The 22,363-nt window shown below is 36.3% G+C and overlaps 1 protein-coding gene across 1 annotated transcript in view; it reads right to left on the reverse strand.

The window, feature by feature from the left end:
- The window catches only part of CLCN3 (chloride voltage-gated channel 3), a 148,815-nt gene that overhangs the window by 30,866 nt on the left and 95,586 nt on the right, over positions 1-22,363 (reverse strand). The window contains exons 2-6 of the mRNA XM_007954903.2: positions 10,306-10,463; positions 7,537-7,636; positions 5,201-5,388; positions 2,714-2,836; positions 924-1,130 (exon numbers count right to left, since the gene is read on the reverse strand). Coding sequence (XP_007953094.1) covers positions 924-1,130; positions 2,714-2,836; positions 5,201-5,388; positions 7,537-7,636; positions 10,306-10,463 — 776 coding nt within the window. The remainder of the gene's footprint in view (positions 1-923; positions 1,131-2,713; positions 2,837-5,200; positions 5,389-7,536; positions 7,637-10,305; positions 10,464-22,363) is intronic.

A 22,363-nucleotide genomic window follows, 5' to 3' on the forward strand; every position in this document is an offset into this window, starting at 1 on the left:
GGGAAGAGGTAACTATGGGGAGGAAGTGGGAGGGGAGCTGTTGCATTGTGGTAAACTGTGGTCAATGACATGAGACAAAGTATATGTGAACTTCTGTATGGAAAGTGAATTTGCTCTGTAAATCTTCACCCAAATCACAATAAAAAAGAAAAAAAAAAGAATTTATAAATTATCCATTTTTCTTAACTATATCATGCAGTGAAAAGGTCCTTTTCTGGAACCAGAGATCCTTGAGTCTCAATATTAAAAGAGATGTTTTAAAAAAAACAATTATCCCTTAAAAATGCACAGATCTCTGTACCTACATCACAGGCTGGCTGAGGGTGGGGGAAGGTAAAGGAAATTGTTTTGTACCTAGATAAACAGGATTCCCCCATGTTCCCATTAATGTGAATCTCTGATTTAAACCTTAGGAGGTCCTATAGACCCTCAAAATTTCCCCAGGGTGCTGGATAGCTCTCTATTTATCAGTCATCACATTTACTGGCATTAAACACTGCCTCCAGGAAGAAACACAGCTGTTAGATTTCCCAACCTTGGAGAAATACCAAGGAAGATAAATAACAGTAAAAACAATGCTCCATTTGAAAAACACCTTGGAGTAATAAAAGTATAAGGCAAAGTGAAAACAAATGGAAACACCTTTGTGAAATTCAACTTAAACCTAATGGATGCCAGGTTATTTTAGCTAATAAGACATATCTATAATACAGGAAAACGCTTTCAGCACTGAGGGTGGTTCTACGAAGACAGTAGTGGTTACTCAAAACAGGAAAAAGAAATATAGACTAATGTCAAATGAAAATTTTAATCTGAATTTGTCCATAAAATAAACAGTGAAATGTGATCTGTACACTGAAAAATCGTTCACTGACATAAATCTGTAACGTATTTTTCTGTAAAATAAACTATAAAACACTTACCTCTCTTTTTTTAGCTTCATTTGTGCTATACTTTGGAAAGAGGTAGGAAAATATATTTCCACAGCAACAAGCAACATGTACTAGGGGGCCTTCTTTTCCTAAACTCAAACCTGATGCCACAGCCAGGACTAAAGTGATGGTTTTAATCATTAAAGTCCATTTTCCCAAGTAACCTCTGATGATGAATCCACTCAAAATAGTTTTAATCTACAAAGGAAAGATTAAGTCATTTTAATTTTCTTTAAGAAAGATGAGAATTTAACTCAATAAATTAAGCTATTATTATACTTTAGTCACAAAACTATGTGCAAAGTTTAGCAGATTATGGGACAATTAACAATTTTTCAAAAGCTTTAACTACTATGCTACATGTAATAAATCTTTATCATATTCTAATTCTCTACCCTAGCAAGTATAGAAGGCAACCCTATGTTATGAACCAAATTAAAATATCAGGCCATGTTCAATACAGACTTTAATTACAGGGACTATAATTACATAACTAGGAAAAGGCATATTCTAGTATTTGTTATATAAATAAACATAATATTTACATACATTCTGGACATACTATGTCAGATATAAAGATAGTACACTTTCTCAAAATATGATAACTATGGGTATTTTTTCTATATATTAAAAAGGATGAATGCCAACTGAAATGCTACATATTACTGCTACCTATGAAATATATTTATGTATTTGTTTGTTTGTTTGTTTTTCCCCCACCATTGCTCATCCAGAGATCTCCTATAAAGACTACAGCCTAGGAAGCCCTATGAAACAGTTCTACTCTCTCCTATAGGCTCCCTAGGAATCAGAACCAATTCCATTGCAAACAACATGTATATTTTAAATTCTGATAGTCTGCAGTTGGTCTCCAAAAAGCCTACATCAATTTACATTCCCACTTATCAACAGTGGGTATCATCAGTATTTTTTAAAAGTTGTCAATTTTATAGCAGAAAACTAATTTCCCAATCAATGTCATTTTACACTTTACCTTTCCCTGATAACCACTAAGGTGGGCATATTTGCCTGCATAAATCCTTTTCATTTCTTTTGTAACTCTGGTGTTCTAACACTTTGCCCTGTTCTCTACTGGGTTGTCCATCTTTTTCTTATTGATCAAAAATACTCTTAGTACAGCTTTAAAACATGAAATTCAGTTTTAAAAAGAAATGCATTAGAAAAAGCTGATAATCATTTAAGTCCAGTAAAATAAAAGGGGGAAAGAAAGGAGATGAGTTCATATCAAGTTCACTACTAAGTATATTAACCTTTAAATTACTGTTGATAAGAAATAAAAACTAAAAGTGTATACTACTGATCTAATGTAATCAAACAGTATAAAATGGTTGTAAATAATATCTGCCAAATTCAATAATTATTAACTTATCTAACCAAAAGCTAGTTATGAAAAGAGAATGAGTTCTAAAATCAGGTTCATCACAGTAAAACATCAATTAATCAATCAAAAAACTTTAGGCCACAGGATATTTTTCCAGGCATTTGGTGTTTAGTCAAGCTTTCTAATAAACTGTTTTAGCAACCCCATTACTCAGTGATGAGAGAAAAAAAAGAAAATCAACCCCGAGAATAAATAATGAAATGACTATCAGAAAAAATTCTTCTCAATGATGTCTACAAGCAACTGACATGAAAAAAAATTTAATTTTCATATTACAAGCCACTGTCTCAGAAAAACTACTTTTCCTTCCTAATAACAAAAAGATAAACATCATAACAATTACTAAGTGTTTAGTGATACTAAAGATTACATAGCTCACCTCTGGAATTCCAGAGCCACAGGCATATGGAGCAAAAACCTTTACAAGGGAAACAGCAAGAAAGGCAAAACTCAAGGCCCAAAAGATGTACATTATATAGTTCATGATGTAAGAACCAGGACCCTAAAAAGCAAATAGTTTAATAGATGAATTTTAATTTATACTGCATCTGTAAAGAAGTTTTTGCTTCATAAGAAACTTTGTTAAAAACTGTAACTTATTTTCTGAATAATAAAAGCTTTATATTAACAAAATATTACAAAAAGTAGCATGCCAAAACACATTCCTATACATACCAAGGAGCCTCAAGCTTATTTAATGTTTTTCCTCATCCCTAAAATCTTGTTACTAGGACAACTCAACTATATTCCAACCCCTGCCTACCCACAAACCATTCCTTGGAAACAAGTGGTAGACACAAAATTACAATAAAAAGCACTCAGAGTGACTCTGCTGCAATTCTCCTGAAAATCATTAAATCAAATGTAGTTCAATTAGTCCAGGCAAGAAACAGCATACTGTTATCCTTAAAAGGAGATACATTCTCTTTAGTTATAAATTTCAACTATAGCAAATTTTTAAAGATATATCAATATGTGATCATGCCACTATACATACATACATACACACACACACACACATATATATACACACACACATACATATACATATGAAATAATACTCACTGTTGTTGAGTCAGATCTGACTCACAGCAACCCCTCCTTGGGTTTCCAACGTGGTATCACAATGGAAGTAGATGGCCTAATCGTTCTTCCGAGGCATGGCTAGGGGGTTTGAACTGCCAACCTTCTCCTTAGCAGTAAAATGCCTTAGGTACTACACTACCAGAGCTCCTGTGTGTGTGTGTGTGTGTGTGTGTGTGTGTGTGTGAGCTCTGGTAACATAGTGCCTAAAGCACTTGACTGCTAACCAGAAGGCTGGCTGTTCAAACCCACCAGCCACTCCTTGGAAGGAAGATGGGGCAATCTACTTCTGTAGCGATACTGCCTCGGAAAGCCAAGGAGGGGTCGCTATGAGTCAGGGCCGACTCGACAGCACATAACAACAACAAATATATATATATGCATGTATGTATGTATGTATGTGTATACACATATGTGTGTGTGTATGTATTATATATAATACATTTTTATAATGTTCTATACAGTTATGCAATATAGATCATCATATATATATACATATGGAAGCCCTGGTGATGTAGTGCTGAAGGCATTTGACTGCTAACCAGAAGGGTGGAGGTTCAAACCCACCAGCCACTCCTCGGAAAAAGACTGAGAAATCTACTTCTGTAGAGATATTGCCTCGGAAACCCAAGGAGGGGTCGCTGTAAGTCAAATTGACTCGATGGCAGTGAGTCTGTTTGAGTTTTTTATACACATACATGCATACATACATGCAGATGTACGCATGCATATACATATATACATATATATACATACACACACACACACACACACATATATATATAGTTCTGGTGTTGCAGTGCCTAAGGCATTTGAATGTTAACCAGAAGGTTGACTGTTCAAACCCACCACCTGCTCTGTGGAAAAAAGATGGGGCAATCTATTTCCATTAAGATTTACTGCCTCAGAAACCCAATGGGGGTGGCTATGAGTCAGAATCGACTCAATGGCAGGGAGTGTGGTTTCTTTTTTTAAATGTGTGTGTGTGTGTGTGTGTATGTTCTACATTACAGAACATCAGGAGTACTGAAATAATCATTCAAAAACTATGACGCTGCAAAGAAAAGTAATTTATTCAGAAAATCACCTTAAATAACCCTTAGAAGGGTTATTTCATAAATTTCTGTAAGACACACTTTCTTTTAATAATCTTAACAATCTTAAAACCAAAACCAAACTCACTGCCGTCGAGTCGGATCCAACTCATAGATACCCCTCTTTGGGTTTCCGAGGCAGTATTACTACGGAAGTAGATTGCACAACCTGCTTTCTGAGGAGTGGCTGGTGGGTTTGAACCGCCAGCCATCTGGTTAGCAGTCAAATGCCTTATGTACTACGCTACCAGAGCTCCTCCTTAACAATCTCAGTGGTGATTAAAGTTTTAATAACGTGACTTCATGTTAATTTTTTGTTGGTTATATAGATTCTATATTGCAGTGGCTTCTACTTCTTTCTCACCAACTGACAATAAAAAATACATTTTATATCATAAGGCAGTATACTTGTATATTCCTACATAGTTGATACAAAATCTTTTGAAATAATACTTAATTCTTTATTGCTTCAACATACCTCATATTTTCCATTTTATCTATTCTAATATTTTACTTTTTTTCTTTATTGTGGGTTACAACCATCTAAATTGATTTCATGACACCTTAACAGGTCTCATTTTGAAAATCAAATCACTACAGCGTATGTGGTTAATTCTATAATTAAATGAATTGGAGGCTCATTTTGTCATGTCAATTATTATTTCATCTTAAGACAAAACAAGACTTACCTCTGCTTGACCTATGATTAATTCTGCCCATGTTTTCCACTGTGGACATTTATCCCTTTCTTCAAATGTTGTTTCATTAGATCCCCAACAACACTGTTCATGGTTGTACCACAATGCACTGAGGCAAATACCCTCTTTTAGGTCAGTCATCCAATCAGCAGCAATGTCTATTAATCCAGCCAATGCGCCTATAAAAACACATTGAAGATAGAAAAATAAATACATCTATTTTTTGGGACTGTGGAGAATTATCAAGTTAGTTTCATGGAAAGTAGGCAGACTCCCTATGAATAAAGCATAATATAGTGCATATTATATAAATTTATGATTTTCAACATTTTAGTTTTAAATAAATTTATACTACATTAAAAAAAACTATAAATGAGCTTTTGTTTAAAATTTATATTCTTGGTTTGAAATTAAAGTCAATTACATCAATCAAATTAATTGTGATCCAAAACAAAATGTTTAAAAGATTGTTTAAAGAATTATTCGAAAGACAGCCCACCTGGCAGGAGGTTCATAAACCTGGTTACTGAAGTCAAGGTTTTTACGAGTTTGTTTCAATCCAAAACTTAATCAACAGATTTACAAATGGTATCAATCTTATTCAAATTTAATATCCCACAGCATATACGAATTACTACTGATAGACTGGCAGTTATTTCCTTAAATACCAGAAAACCAAATATATCCAGATTATTTGACTCTAAAGACTATTAAAAAAATACACAAATTTATTATCAAAAGCTAGCTCTTACTCATCAAATAAAAAGATCAAGTCACGTACACCAAACCAAACCAAACTCACTGCCATTGAGTCAGTTCCAACTCATAGCAACCCCTCCTTGGGTTTCTGAGGTGGTATCTCTACAAAAGTAGGCTGCCCAGTCTTCCTTCCAAGGAGTGGCTGGTGGGTTTGAACCTCCAGTCTTCTGGTTAGCAGTCAAATGCCTTAGGCACTACATCACCAGAGTGCCCTGTCATGTACACAGCCGCCATAAAATCCTTGTGCATGCCAATTAGTGTCATCAGTACTTCCCTCTATTCTCCACAAGAATTAATTTTCCTTCACGTCCTTCTGAACAAAATCTTCAGTGGTAGAAGCTGAAAGTCATTAAAAAAAACAAAACAAAACAAAAAACCAAACTCACTGCCATCTAGGAGATTCCAACTCACAGGGACCCACTTTGGGTTTCCAAGGCAGTAAATCTTTACAGAAGTAGATTGCCCAGTCTTCCTTCTGTGGAGTAGCTGGTGGGTTTGAACTGCCAGTGTTCTGGTTAGCAGTCAAATGCCTTAGGCACTACGCCACCAGAGCTCCTTGAAAGTCATCAAAGGAGTCCTCATGTTTTTATTTCAGATCTTCAACACTATTTCGTAGAATCTCACACATGAGGATTTTGTGGCCACTGTGTATATCATGGTAGTTAAAGCTACAGGCTCTTGAGCTAGCCTGCCTGAATTAAAATCCTGGCTTGCCCATTTACTACCTGTTGTTGTTGTTGTTTGCCGTTGAGTCGGCCCCGACTCATAGCGACCTCTCCTTGGGTTTCCGAGGCAGTATCACTACGGAAGCAGGATTGCCCAACCTTCCTTCCGAGGAGTGGCTGGTGGGTTTGAACCGCCAGCCTTCTGGTGAGCAGTCAAGTGCCTTAGGCACTACGCTACCAGAATTCCTATTTACTACCTATATGACTTTAAACAAGTTACTCACCTCTCTGTGCTTCAGTACCCTCATCTGTAAAATGGTGATAACAGTACTTATAGGATTGCCATGAGGTTTAAATACATGAAGGAAGGTTGGGCAATCCTACTTCCGTAGTGATACTGCCTCGGAAACCCAAGGAGGGGTCGCTATGAGTCGGGGCCGACTTGACGGCACATAACAACAACAACAACAACAAAACTTACAGAACAGGGCATGACATACAGTAAGCACTCAATAAATATTAGCTATGATGAGTCAGAATTGACTCACTGGCAATGGTTGTTTTTGGGTTTTTTTTGGGGGGTGGGGGGGTGAATTATGATATTAACACCAAAAAATACTCTATTGCATAATCATCTGGTTCAAACCACTTATTTTACAGATACAGAAACTGAGCTCAGAAAGATTCATCTGGTTGGACACACATTGTTTAAGTGACAGCCAAGACTAGACTGTGTAGCCTCCTAGTCTTATGTTTAAAGGTTTTTTTAAAAGTAACAAATGTTTTTAAAATTCCAACAAAACCTTAAAAAGAAAAATTGAGGTAAAGAGGGGAAAACTATACTGTATTCATAGTTCACTTCTGTTAACCAAAAAAAAGGATTGCTTTAAAAATGTTCTTTACCTGATGCCAGTCCTGTTAGAGTTACTACCAGCCATCCTGACCACGCATCATACAAACTTTTTGTCATTTCCCATGCTGATTCTTTCTTTTTGCTGTTGATCTGAAATTAGAAATATTTATGCTTCACTCTTCCAACTATGAATACAAATCATGATTCTAGAATCTAACAATTTCTCCCAAATACTATACAAGGGACAGGACTTTTGCAACTGAGTTTTGGGGAGAATCACTGTCAAACAGTTGCTGTAACTGTAATCCACATGACACATGTTTACCCAGAGATCTGCACTTTAAATAAGCATTTCAGGGGGTTTGAGTGCAAGGGGTCCACACACCATATAAAGTCTAACCTAGATTATTTTTAAATTAGTTAAATATAACTCTAGCTGATACATGTAAGTACTTTTTATACTAGTAAAAATGAGACAGTATAACTTGAAATGTCTATCTTTCCCTGGTTCTAACAATTTACTGAACTAAGATACTCTTTCAAAGGTAAAAACTGAGTAACAGAAAGAACCATGTCCATAAATAAAATGTGGGGTAGTCATGTGGCAAAAAAAGAAAAAGAAAAAATGCACTGCTGTAGAGTAGGATCCGACTGATCGCGACCCCTCCTTGGGTTTCGGAGGCGATATCACTATGTAAGTAGATATTGCCCAACCTTCCTTCCAGGGAGTAGCTGGTGGGTTTGAACCGCCAGCCTTCTGGTTAGCAGTCAAACGCCTTAGGCATTACGCCACCAGAGCTCCCATGTGAAAAAAAGAGACCCCTAAAATTATAGGCCTATAAATATGCAGGTATGGAGAGCTCCAATCCTACCGGAAGGATTCAGAGCCTCTCTTTCATGACTGTGTAAGGCAGAAGAAAAGTATCATCTGCTGAACACAGTGAAGGTGCTGAGGATATTAACAGAAAGTTTTGATTTGATTTCCAAATTCCACTTACTAAAACCCACCAGCCACTCCTCGGAAGGAAGATGGGGCAATCTACTTCTGTAGTGATACTGCCTCGGAAACCCAAGGAGGGGTCGCTATGAATTGGGGCCGACTCGATGGCACATAACAACAACAACAAGAAGACCCAAGAAGGCAAGTCTTACCTCTCTTGGTAAGGATGCACTTCTAAACCTGTCCCTAACTAGCCCAAACCTCCTCTGTTCTACTAGAACTGTTGCTTTAAAAAGTCATATTCTCAGCCTAGAACTTCAGTGCTCAGCTGTTTTGTCCTACAGGAGTGCTTCAGCTGAAATTCAATAACCTGGTCTATTTCAGGCATCTAGTCTATTTTAAGCCACAAGGAAAGACTCTGTAATTTCTAAGTTGAATGATATCACAAGCAACCAAACACAATTATTAGCCATTCTTTAGTGATGAGGGTATTTCTCTCTCAAAAAAAAAAAAACCTACCCCATGTAGCTTTTTCTCAATAAATATAGCTGTAATGTTGAATAAAATATTAAGTCACTTTCAAACTGACTCACTACAGTACTCTTTATATCACTGCTTGCACATCACCACAAAGAACTTTACAAACACATGCTTGATACTTAATGCATGCAAGAATGGTCACTGTACTACCATTCCTAACAAAAATATCCTAACAAAATTTAGAAAACACCTAAATGTTTATCAATAAGTTGTTGTTGTTGTTGTGTGCCATCAAGTCAGACCCAGCTCATAGCGACCCCTCCTTGGGTTGCCAAGGCAGTATCACTATGGAAGTAGATTGCCCAACCTTCCCTCCAAGGAGTGATTGGTGGGTTGGAACCACCAGCCTTCTGGTTAGCAGTCAAGTGCCTTAAGCACTAAGCTACCAGAGCTCCTGTTTATCAATATAGTACTGGGTAAATAAATTGGAGTACATCTACATAATAAACTCTAGAACCATTAAAAAAGAACACGATCAGTGTTACATGAGAAAAAAACAAGGTGGGTAAAAGTGTGTACAAAATGCTGCCAAAGCGGCAGGGAGGCCACATCTTCTGACCTCCTCCAACCCCACAAGAGGAAGATAGAATCATCATCAGTAGCCCAATGCCTAGTCCTCTGAGGCCAGATAGGCTGCCTCCCTCCAGCTATTTTACCAGCTGGTCCTTCTGTAGCATCCACCACCTTTCTGCTGGATTCGATAATTTGCTGCAGTGGCCACACAAAACTCACAGATTATGGAGTTTATTAGGGAAGCAACAGGCTACAATTCAAGTTCAGAAATGCACTCAGTCTCTCCCAGCTTGCTGTCTCTCAGCTCACAGTCTCTCTTAGCAGTGCGAGTCTCTTGGTGTCTCTCTCAGCAATTCATGTCTCTTATGTCTCTCAGCCAGCAGTGAGAGATTCCTTCTACCTCTAGGAGGCCTCCTTTTGAGCCTGAGAGAGTGGCCAAACTAACCCAATCCCAACATCAGAATTCTATACACCTGAGAGAGAGCAAACTTCCCAGAAAATGGCTTTGTGCTGCTTGCAAAAGAAATACCCCAGGTGGATAACTTTAATAATCAGGAGCTACTTGCTTGCTCACAGCAAATTCCACCATGGAGTTTACAAAGACTTAAGGCTAGAAAAGACACACTATGTAATTTACTACATCGCAAATGCTATCCTTCATATAAAAAAGGACAAGAATGTAAACATTCACATGTGAAATGCAAAACTTTAATTTATTTTAATGTATAATGTATGTTTCGATGACCTGAGATCAGTGGTAGGAATATATTATTAAATGATCCAATTATGCATTATATTTTTTAAAAAAATTACCAAAAACACTTACCCGTCTATGCCTTTCTCTGTCTTTACATTTCTCTCGCACCCAATCAATAGTGTGGAAATCATCATATGTACCAACACCTGGAATTGGTTCATCTAAAAGATCCAGTAAGTGTGTAGAACTGTTAATGCTGCCTCCATTTGTCATTGTATAATGAGTTCCTACAGAGCAAAAAATGAAAGATAAGTATGTTTTATAAAAGCTATGGTTAGCTAGTAACCTTCTTAGAAGTAGAAGTCATAAAGAAATAGTACCGTGTGAAATAATTTCAATATATAGAGAAAAGTGTTATGAAAAATTATCCAAAACTTGGAAATAAGGCAAAAAAGATTATGGCATGTCCTTCTGAAGTCATACTTAAGTTATTAACAAAGCCTGCCTACCGGTCATTTGATGCTCCAGCAATAGAGAATTTTCACTTACTAGGTACTATTAGAGCACTGACTCTGTAAAGTTATGACTGATAAATTCCAAGTGATCTTCATCTGGCAGAAGTGCAAATAAATTCTGTTCCATAGCTAAGATAACCCTTACTTACAGTCAAAGGCTTGCTGGGGTTTTTGTTTTTGTTTTTTGCCTTGAAAGTCCATCAGTTCTGTATCTAAATTCTTTCTTTCTTTCCCCTCTCCCACTATGTACATATAGATACATAGACCAATAGACAGATAAAGATAGAGATATATTTATTTCAGCCTCCTACATCCTTCTTTGAATTAGTTTTGAACTATCATGCTCACTCCCTCATTAGAATTAAATAAATCTTTCACACATGGTCACTATATGTGGTATATGAGTGTTTCATTTTTAAATTCTAAAAAATGATACTTTGCCAAAAAGAAACTTATTAAGGGCTTATTCTTTGCTAGCCAATGTGCAAATATACTTTACATTTTTCTTTAAAAATGTAATGTTCACAAAAACCTCAGCAGTTTTCAGAGAAAACTGAGGTACGAGATTAAGACGCCAAAAACTATCCAACTAATAATACCTGTGGGTTACTTTTCAAGTCTGTGTGACTTCAAATATGTGTTTCTTCCACCATAATTCTGCCTCCCTATCACTTATTGATCCTAGTTTCACTACCTTTCTAAAAACAATGGTCACCTCAGAATCACAGTGACTCATTTATCTATCTATCTATCTACTAAATATTTCTTAGTAAATATATGCACTAAATATTCAGGGTGCAAAGATAGAAAATGTCTCTGAAGAACAGCTCACTAGCAAACATTATTATTCAGTAAGATAATTAGCTTGAGATAAATAAGGACAATTTCAAACGAAGCAGCTAACTAGTCAATGATTCTAGAAGGAGCTAACACATGACTACCCATAAAAAAATATATTGGTCACATTTCAAAATGGTATGAATTATTTTATTAGTCTTAAATTATGAGTTTGATAACTGCCATGTTTAGTTCTGTAGTCAAACAGACTTGAAGAAGACCTTAGGAAGAACATTAAAAGATAGTGTAAAAAAAAATTAAAAAGATAGTTAAAAATTTATGTCTTTTAAATATATATTAAAAAAGGTTCACTCCAACACAAAGACAAATGCAAATCAAACCTACAATATAATTTTCCCCTATTAAACTAATAAAATTTGCTAAGGCACTGAGTTGGCCAAGAAACAGGGAGGGAGACTCTGTCACAAAATTATTGGTATAAGTATAGACTAGTTTAACCACTTCAGGAGGGCAATTTGACAAAAGCTACCAAAAGTGAAAATAAACTGAAACTCTCCAATCCATCAAGTCCACTTGTAAGAATTTGTTCCTGCAGTTATACTTGTAAAAATCTGTAACAATCTATATACAAGTATATTAACTGAAGTCTTGTTTGCAATAGCCAAAAAGTAGGAAAATGTACATCACAAGGAACCATTCAACAAATTAAGATATAAGCAAATAATGGAATACTGTGCCTTTGTTTAGAAAAAGGAAGTAGATTTAATGATATTGATAGAATACAATCTCCAAAATATATTACCAAAAATACCATACTCTCTGTCATCAAGTCGATTCTGTCTCACAGCGACCTCCATTGGATTTCCAAGGTGGTAAATCTTTAAGAAGATGGGGCAATCTACTTCCGTAGTGATACTGCCTTGGAAATCCAAGAAGGGGTCGCTATGAGTCGGGGCCAACTCGATGGCACATAACAACAACAACAAATCTTTAAGAAGTAGATTGCCCAGTCTTCCTTCCACAGAGCGGCTGGTGGATTTGAACCACCAACTTTCTGGTTAGCAGTCTGATGCCTTAGGCACTGTGCTACCAGAGCTCCTTCCAAGATACATTATTAAATGAAAAAAGGAAAGAATAGAGTATTGTAAAATAGCAAGTCATTTGTGTAAAAAGGAGCTCTGGTGGAACAGTGTTTAGCTTGACTCCTAATCAAAAGTTTGCCGGACTGAACCCACTTGTTTCACGAGCGAAAAATGTGGCAGTTTGGTTTCATAAAGATGATAGCCTTAGAAACCCTATGGGGGAGTTCTAATCTGTCCTACAGGGTTGCTATGAGTCAGAACTGACTCAATGGCAGTGGGTTTATGTAAAAGGTAGGAGAGCTACATATACACATATACAAATAAAAAAAATTAAGTGGAGAGATATTTGAGAAGATGAGGATAGTGGGGACTTAGAAATCAGAGATGGAAGATGTACTTAATATGGTATAGTTAATACTATACACGTTTTTTTCCCTTACCATGTGCATATACAAACAATTTTTTAACTTTTGGTTATAAGAACAGATACAATTATAGGCTATACAGTTCTAAGCATGTGTTTATAATACTCAAAGGCAGATAACTACAAATTCAATCTTTTATTTTTAAATTAGCAGTAATCTAACCAATTATCCTATGAAAATTTATAATTTTGGTTCTAATATGACATGAAAAGAAGATACTCTTTTAAGCACAATAAATCCACTGTCATTGAGTTGATTCCAACTCATAGCGACCTCCCATTGGGTTTCTGAGGCAGTATATCTTTACAGAAGTAGACTGCCCAATCTTGCTTCAGTGGTTGGTGGGTTTGAACCAGCAACCTTCTAGTTAGCAGTCAGATGCCTTAGGCACTGTACTATCAGAGATCATTTTAAGCACAATAAGGAAGCAGAAATCTTAGTTGAATTCTAATTTAATCCTACTCATATAAGAACAAAGCCTTTCTTTTGGCCCCCAAATTCAACACTATCCCATCAGTTCCATTCTATACCATTTAGACAGATGTGAAAACTCAAGAAAGAACAAATGGGCTGAACACCCAATATCACTGGCTTCCTCCCCAACCACGACCATCAACACAACTAGTTCTGATTTCTGAATGAACCTAATGAAGCCCATGAGAGCCAGATAGTTTTGGAGACCAAAACTTCTGTTCCACAGTCACAGAAAGTATATAGAAAAAAATAAGTAAAAGGAGACATACCATTCTTGAAAATCACTTTTTATTGTGTCATTTTTCTTCACTACAGTATGTATGCAAACGCTTTATGTTTTATTATTTCACCATTATTATAAATCAGACAAGCTGAAATCTGGTGGAATGCTAACAGTTACTTTTCAGGGAAAAATAAGCTACAGAAATAGAGCAATGCTCTTTAAAACTTACTATTTGCTCAGTCCTTCATTTGTACCACCACATTTGATTCTCAGAGCAATTTGAGATAGGTAAGAATTAACCATATTTTACCAATACAGAACTGAGATTGAGACTTGCCAAAGGCTTAAGATTTACTGAGAAATTTTTCTTATAAAATATGCTTTTTAGTTTAAAAGGCTTATCCACAAAAGGATTTATATATGAAGATTACTGTATTAGAACTTAATAGGAGCACACAGATGTAAATAATGCACTGTGTGGGTAGAACATATTACTATGTACCAAACAAAAACATATCAATGCCAATGTGTTTACAATAATAAAGCAGGGGGTCACCAAAGTTTTTTCTGTAAAAAATCAGAGAGTTAATATTTTAGATTTTGGAGGCCATAGGCTGGCAACTACTCAACTCTACCATAATGGTACAAAAGCAACTACAGACAATATGTAAATAAAGGGGTATGGCTGTGTTCCAATAAAACTTTATTTACAAAATAGGCTGAGGGCAGGATTTGGTACATGAACCGTAGTTTGTCAACTTCTCATATAGTCTCCACAGCACAAACCAAACTAAATAAAGACATTTATTAAGAATTTTCTATAGAAGTGTCATTTACATTCTTCAAGACAGTACAAGAGATATAAATGTAATAAGAAAAAATGCTGTCCCTAACTTCAAGGTTCTTAAAGTCTGAGATTAAAACAAATACATGTCTAACACAAAACAGAAAATAAGGAAAGGAGGTTTTAACATTTATAGATAAAACTTCACCACAGTTTTCAAAGAGGAAGACTTTCAAGACAGGTCTTGAAGAAAAAAGTGGTATTTATAAATATATAAATTACAGACATATGAAGGAGGAAATATTCTGGGCAGAAAAGAACAAGTAGCAAAGACAAGAAAGAGAGAATATATTCACATATTTAATACTGTGTTAGCTATAGTAAGGGTAACAATGGAAAACAAGGTTGGAAAGGAAAACCAGAGTCAGGTTGTGGAAGATCTTGAATGCCTAGCTGAAAAATCCTTGAATATTGAAGCTTGATGGAAACTTGGAGGCCACACAACCTAAGGCCCTCATTTTACAGCTGAGAAAACAGACTGGAAATAACTCCCCCAAGGACAAAACTGCTTATTAATAAGAAATCTAGAACTACAATTCAGAAAATCTTATTCTAAAAGTCCAGGACTGTATCATATAAATGAGTTAATTTGCTAGGGAACTAGGGATTAATAATGGCTGCGAAAGACTGATGTTGAGAACACTAGGTCTGGAATCACTGAGTAAAACTTTCTCTTCTATGTAATTCTACTTTAATGTCCCTTGAGCACATCAGCCTTCTGAGGCTCTAAGCCTTCTAAAACCAAACCAAACCAAACACACTGCAGTGGATTCAGATCCAAATCACAGCGACCCCTCCTTGAGTTTCCAAGGCAGTATCACTGCGGAAGCAGACTGCCCAATATTCCTTCCAAGGAGTGGCTGGTGGTTTTGAACCGCGAGCCTTCTGGTTAGCAGTCAAATGCCTTAGGCACTATACCACCAGAGCTCCTAAGGCTCACTTAAATAAAAACACTGTTGTGATTAAATTAGATAATGCAGGTACATCCAGCAGAGTTTCCTGATGTACTAGGAATAATAAATGTCAGTTTGGGTTTCCCTGTTGGAATTTTTTATTTTATAGTGAGCTGGAGTTTTTTGTTAGTGTTTTGTTTTTCTAAACACAATAGTAACATAAAGAGCTACATTGGGACTAGAAAGAACAAGAAAGCAATCAAGAAAGACAGACTATTCCATCAAAATTTACAAAGTACTTATTACCCTACTATAAGCGTCTCTGGTAGCAAAGTGCCTAAGACATTTGACTGCTAACCAGAAGGCTGGTGGTTCAAACCCACCAGCCACTCCTCAGAAGGAAGACTGGGTGACCTACTTCCGTAGTGATACCACTTTGGAAACCCAATGTGGGGTCGCTATGAGTTCGATCCTACTCGACGGCAGTGAGTTTGTTTTTTATTTGTTTTGTTTTATAAGCATCTCAGTGTGCTTGAAACCTAGAAAGTATGCAAAAAATGCCTGCTAAATCAGTGTTCTAGGGTCTGAACTAGGGTAGTTAACATGTAAAAATAAAAATGAGAGTAAGGTGCTAGAGCATATTGTCAACCTTTTTAGGGTCACAGATCTGTTTAAGAATATGATGAAAACCATGGACTCTCTCTCTCAAAAAATCTCACATGTACTCAAAATCTTACAAATAATTCCAGAGTTTATTACTGATACCTGTATCTCCTAATTATGCACATCCATAATCTCCATGCTAAAGATACAGGGCATGAGGGCACAGAAGTAATGCATGCCTCTCTATGCTCTCCCCCAATTGGGGGGAAAAAAAACACACACAGAAGATTAGAGCTAGAAACAGAGCAATATAAATTTGTAAATCATTCTCATGGAAGTGATGATTCCAAGTAAACCTGATTATCAAAGATATATATAGAAACTGAACCTGAGGAAACATCTGTCTTTAGGAGAGTGCTCAACAAAGGAAACAGAGCAGGCAATTTAGAAAGCAGAATAGTCAGAACATAGTAGTCAAAACAAACAGAGCACAAAGTTGGAGGTCAAAAACTAAACCCACACCTGTTGCCAGAGAGTCGCTTCCAACTCACAGCAACCCTACAGAGCAGGGTAGAGCTGGTCCATAAGATTTCTAAGGCTATAAACCTTTACAGAAGCAGATTGCCACACTGCTCTCCTGGTGGGTTCCAACTGCCGACCTTTTGGTTAGCAGCCAAGCATTTAACCACTGTGCCTAACACCTGATCTCCTCAAGTTGGAGGTACCCAACCCAACTAAAGTACCAAGTTCCAATACTGAAATACTATAAAACAATTTTAGGCATGTTGTTGTTAGCTGCTGTCAAGTCAGCCCCAACTCAAAACAACCCCATGCAAAATGGAATAAAGCTGCACAGTTCCTACACCATCCTCATGACTGGTTTCAGATCAGATCATTATGATCCACAGGGTTTTCATTTGGCTGATTTTCAGAAGTAGATTCCAGGCCTTTCTTTCTAGTACATAAAAGCTACCACACTCTGCTGAAATCTGTTCAGCAGCAACACACATGCATCCAATGACAGACACAGTAGCTTTATATGAGGTGCAATGGCCAGAAATCAACTTAGGTTTCCAGCATGGAAGGCAAGAATTCTAGCACTGCACCCCAATGTCTCATTCAGTCAGGCCACATACATATATATATATATATATATATGTATGTATGTATGTTTGTTTGTCACAAGGAAACCTTGGGACAATAATGTCTGGAACTATGATTAGCCTAAGGAATTTTCCTAAAGAATATGAATTTTGAAATAATGAGATTATGATTATGATACCACAATGAGGCATTAAAGTTACACATTCTATGTTAATATGCTTACACTTATGTCTGAAAAAAAAAGGAACATAGGAACATATGATGTGAATAATGTCTGTGAAAGATAGTCAATATTATTGTTAGAAAAAGAGTCTGGAGAAAAAAAAAGGCCCAGCTAAGAAATATTTATGTTAATCCAAGTGTGGAAATTACAGGATTTGAGTCTTAACTTACACTGTCTGAGAAAGTAAATATTGATATACAACCATTTTGAAGGATAATTAAGAAACTACTACCAATATATAAAATTATCCAGAAATCCTATTTCTGGAAATTGTTTCTACAAATGCATAAAGATATAAATGAACTATGTACATCTCTATGCAATGGAATACAAAGCAGCAGTTAAAAAGAATGAAGCAGATCAACATATAGTTATACAGAAAACTGGCTACATATATATATTTTGCCATTAAAAAAAGATGCCAGCTGCAGATTAGCACACTTAATATTTCTATAAATTTATTTTTGCTTAATTTGTTTAATTATTTTATAAAATGTATTTTGGTTTAAAAATTATGCTTACATGTTTGCTTATAAACACAAAGAAAACTGAACAGATATGAGACAATATATTAATAACAGGTACATGCAGGGTATAGAATTGTTAGAAAAAAAGCAGAATAAACTTTCATTTTCTTCTTTACACTTATACACTGATATACAATTGATTCTCATTATTTTGGGTACTTATTAAGAAAAAAGAATATCAGTCAATGAGAATCCTATGAATCACAATGGTCTGATCTCGCTGTTCATGGGGTTGCCAAGAGGGACGGGGGTGGGGGGCGACATTCAACAGCAGCTAACAACAACAACAAATGTTATCTAGTTGCCTTACTATGAACACTGAATTAGCAAATACCAAACCATTGCTCCAGGAGCTCTGATAGCATAGTGCCTAAGGCACTTGACTACTAACCACTCCTGGGAAGAAAGGTTGGACAATCTAGTTCAGTAGTGATACTGCCTCAGAAACCCAAGGAGGGTCACTATGAGTGGGGTAGACTCCATGGCACATAACAACAACAAACCATTGCTCCTAGAGCAAATAAAAGGTTAGGTTTCTGGGAGCCTTTGGTCACAATGCTTTTATCAGCTGATCAATACATAATCTTTTAAGTGTGCTGCTATTTAAAGACATCTTATTTAACATATATTTCTTATAAATAATTAATTATATGTAGTATTTCTTATAATAACATACTCCAAAGAAAGGTTTAACATTTTTCTGACCCTGAGCAACAATGACTGTAAATTTCTCTGGCTTTGAAGTCTCACAACAATGCTGTCCAATATGCTTTTTTTAAATCAGTCATCTCATGAAACCACAAACTCAGCCCCCTTTCCATCTTTTCATTGCTTCATCATGCACTACAGATGTTGCTTTAACATTTTTATAGACTGGCATTACATACAAGCCAATCCTCTTCTTTTTTCTGGCTTTAGCGTATTACTGATTCATTAACATTGAACTCATGACTAACAGCAATGTAACTCATTCTTGAACAAAGCTTATAAAACACATGTATTATCTCTAAAAGACACATTACAGCATTCTTGTGCCTAAATGTAGCAACAGACAGACAGCAAAAAGGACATTTGTTTATAATATGAAAGCTGAAACAAACAAAGGCAGAACATATAGCTCTGTTCAACCTAACAGGGAACATGTATGTCAGGTGACTCAAATTGTCAGCCCCTCTGTACATGTCCCCCCAAATAACAGTACAAATATTTGAAATATTACAAACAATTTTTAGTTAGTAGACTAATTAATTCACATATACAGACTACACGAGTAATGAGAATTAACTGTGTATTATAGGCCAGGAGCTCTGGTGGTGTAGTGCCTAAGGCATCTGACTGCTAGCCTGAAGACTGGTGGTTCAAACCCACCAGCCACTCCTCAGACGGAAGACTGGGCAACCTATTTTCGTAGCGATACTACCTCGGAAACCCAAGGAGGGGTCCCTATGAGTCGGATCCAACTCACCAGCAAGGAATTTGGTTTTGGTTTTTGAAATAAGCCATGAAAATGGAGAAATTCTAATGGAGGTAATCATTAAACATTATATAAGTGAAAAGAGCAACTAAGTAGTACCAGAACACCCAGATTCTAGCTTGTACAGATACATAACTTTGAGAAAGTCTTACTTACTATATATCTATCAAGAGGAAAATCCTTGAAAACTATGATATAAACAAAGTTCAATGAGACAAAAAATAAAAATCCTGGCCAGGATGTGGAGGCACTGGGATTCTCACACACTGCTGGTGGGACAGTAAAATGATACAACCACTGTGGAAATCGGTATAGCAACTACTTAAAAAGTTGTAAGTGGAAATACCATTTGATGCAGCAACCTCATTACTAGGTATATAGCCTAAAGAAGTGAGAGCCAGGATAAGAACAGATATATGCACACCAATGTTCATTGCAGCACCATTTCATTAACAGCAAAGAGATGGAAATAACCTAAGTGCCCATTAACCAAGGAATAGATAAACTGTGGTACATACACACAACAGAATACTATGCAATGCTAAAGAATAATGTAGAATCTTCAAAACACTGCATAACATGGAAGAACTTGGAGGACATTATGCTGAGTGAAATAAGTCAATGAGAGAAGGCCAAATATTAGTGTATTAGTACACTATTGTAAAAAGTCAAGGAAAAGTTTGTACAAGGAAGGAAACTTTTTTGTTGGTTACCAGGAAGGGGAAGGAAAGGGCTAAATTCCTAGATAGGCTGGAGGGGAACATTTACTTATATCTATGGTAGCATAGTGCCTAAGGCACTTGACTGCTAACCAGAAAGCTGGCAGTTCAAATCCACCAGCCCACTCCTCGGAAAGAAGGTTGGGCAATCTATTTCTGTAGTGATACCACCTCTGAAACCCAAGGTGGGGTCACTATGAGTCCGGTCGACTCCACAGCACATAACAACAAAAACAATCTATTTATCAATCAATCAATCAAAGATTATTAGTGGTTACCAGGGATGAGAGGGACTGAGGAAGCTTTTGTTTGTGGGGCCCTGAGTTTATGCTAATGGAGGTGGAATGTTCTGGAAGGGGATAGTAATAACAGTGGCACAACTCGAAAAATGTCATCAATGACCCTCAGCTGTAAAAGGGGAAGTTGTTATGTTGGCAAATGTATCATTGTGTATGTTTTCACCACAGTAAAAGTAAAAAAAAATTTTTTTAAACTATGATACGTACTAGAGTTTATAATAAAGATGTAAAAGCAAAGAAGCATTTGAAATTTTTCCAAAGCATTGAAAACCTTGTACATAAATTCAAATACATGATTTTATTATACATCATTATAAATAACATCCTCCAATTATTTAGTAGTAATATAGATTTTATTCGACAAATAATAATCTAGAGATTATTTAGGAACTGTATAATTTTAATGAATATATAAATAATCACTTGAAATAGAATGTAAAGAGTGGCACTATACCAATGTTTAAAGAAGTAACACTTCATATATAAAGCAGGAGCTCTGGTAGCGTAGTGCCTAAGGCACCTGACTGCTAACCAGAAGGCTGGGAGTTCAAACCCACCAGGCACTCCTCGGAAGGAAGATGGGGCAATCTACTTCCATAGTGATACTGCCTCAGAAACCCAAGGAAGGGTCGCTATGAGTTGGGTCCAACTTGACGGCACATAACAACAACAACAACATAGCAAGCCCTGGTGGCATAACAGCTAAGTGCTATCAAAAAAGTTGGTGGTTCAAACTCACCCAGCAGCTTTGTGGGAGAAAGATGTGGCAATCTGCCAACTAAAGTCTAGAAAAACTGAAGTCTAGAAAACCCAACTCTGTCACATGAGGTTGACTTAATTGCATACAACCACAATAACAACATTGTACTTTTAAACTTAACGTCTATTTGCTTCTATCAGGTAGAACTGTTAGGCACTATGCTAGCAGAGCTCCTTTCAAGTCTCTTTACGTCACTATTTAATACTTTGGAACGTCTATCTTCAAAAAGTGTAAAACTTCTAAAGGAGAGTAATAGTATATTGATTCCACTATTTCGGAAGAAGCATTCTATGAATAAGGAATTTACCTTTCTTGGGCAAGAATGTAAAGGCCCAATCCCTGCACTGGCCCACGTTCATTTATATCAAAAACTTATTTTAAGTCTTCTAAGTACCAAAGTTCTTCTCTCTCTCTATTGTGATTTTATTCAGTAATTTCCAGTTTGTAAAAGCTAACTGAAAGACCATCACTTTTATCGATAATAATAATAATAATGCCCCTATTAAAGGAACAGTAGGTCTGGTAGTATAGTGCTTAAGGCACTTGACTGCTAACCAGAAGGCTGGCGGTTCAAACCCACCAGCCACTCCTCGGAAGGAAGATGGGGCAATATACTTCCGTAGTGATACTGCCTCGGAAACCCAAGGAGGGGTCACTATGAGTTGGGTCCGACTCGATGGCACATAACAACAACATTAAAGGAATAAAAAGGGGCATTTATAATATCTTGAGAAATCTGGGGATCTGAGTCTACTTTCTAAATCATAATATCAAAACTTGTAATTTTTACAAATGTTTTTGAAGGAAGAGTCAAGAGCCTCTTACGGCTTCATGGTAGGATGTACACCACTTCTGTGGTGTTCAGGTTCAAAATGCATAAACTGAATCTAATCATGAGGAAAAAAAGCCTAAACAAATCAAAATTCTACAAAATACGTGGCTTATATTGTTTAAAAAAAAGTCAAGATCACGAAAGACAAAGAATGATAGGGAAATTGCTCTATACAAAAAGAAACTAGGAGACAGGATAATTAAACACAACATGTTTTCTTGGATAAGATTCTGGACCAAGGGAAAAATTGTTTCTTCTTTTCTAATGAAAGATATTTGTAGAACAACTGACAAAATTGGAAAACAGTCTGTAAGATTAGATAATAGTACTCTATCAATGTTCAAATTTCCTGATTTTGAAAATTGTATTGTAGCTATGTTGTTGTTGTTGTT

Source organism: Orycteropus afer, unplaced genomic scaffold, assembly GCF_000298275.1.
Source record: "Orycteropus afer afer isolate SDZICR_OR568_19922 unplaced genomic scaffold, OryAfe1.0 scaffold00477, whole genome shotgun sequence".
In the NCBI taxonomy this organism is placed as follows: Eukaryota; Metazoa; Chordata; class Mammalia; order Tubulidentata; family Orycteropodidae; genus Orycteropus; species Orycteropus afer.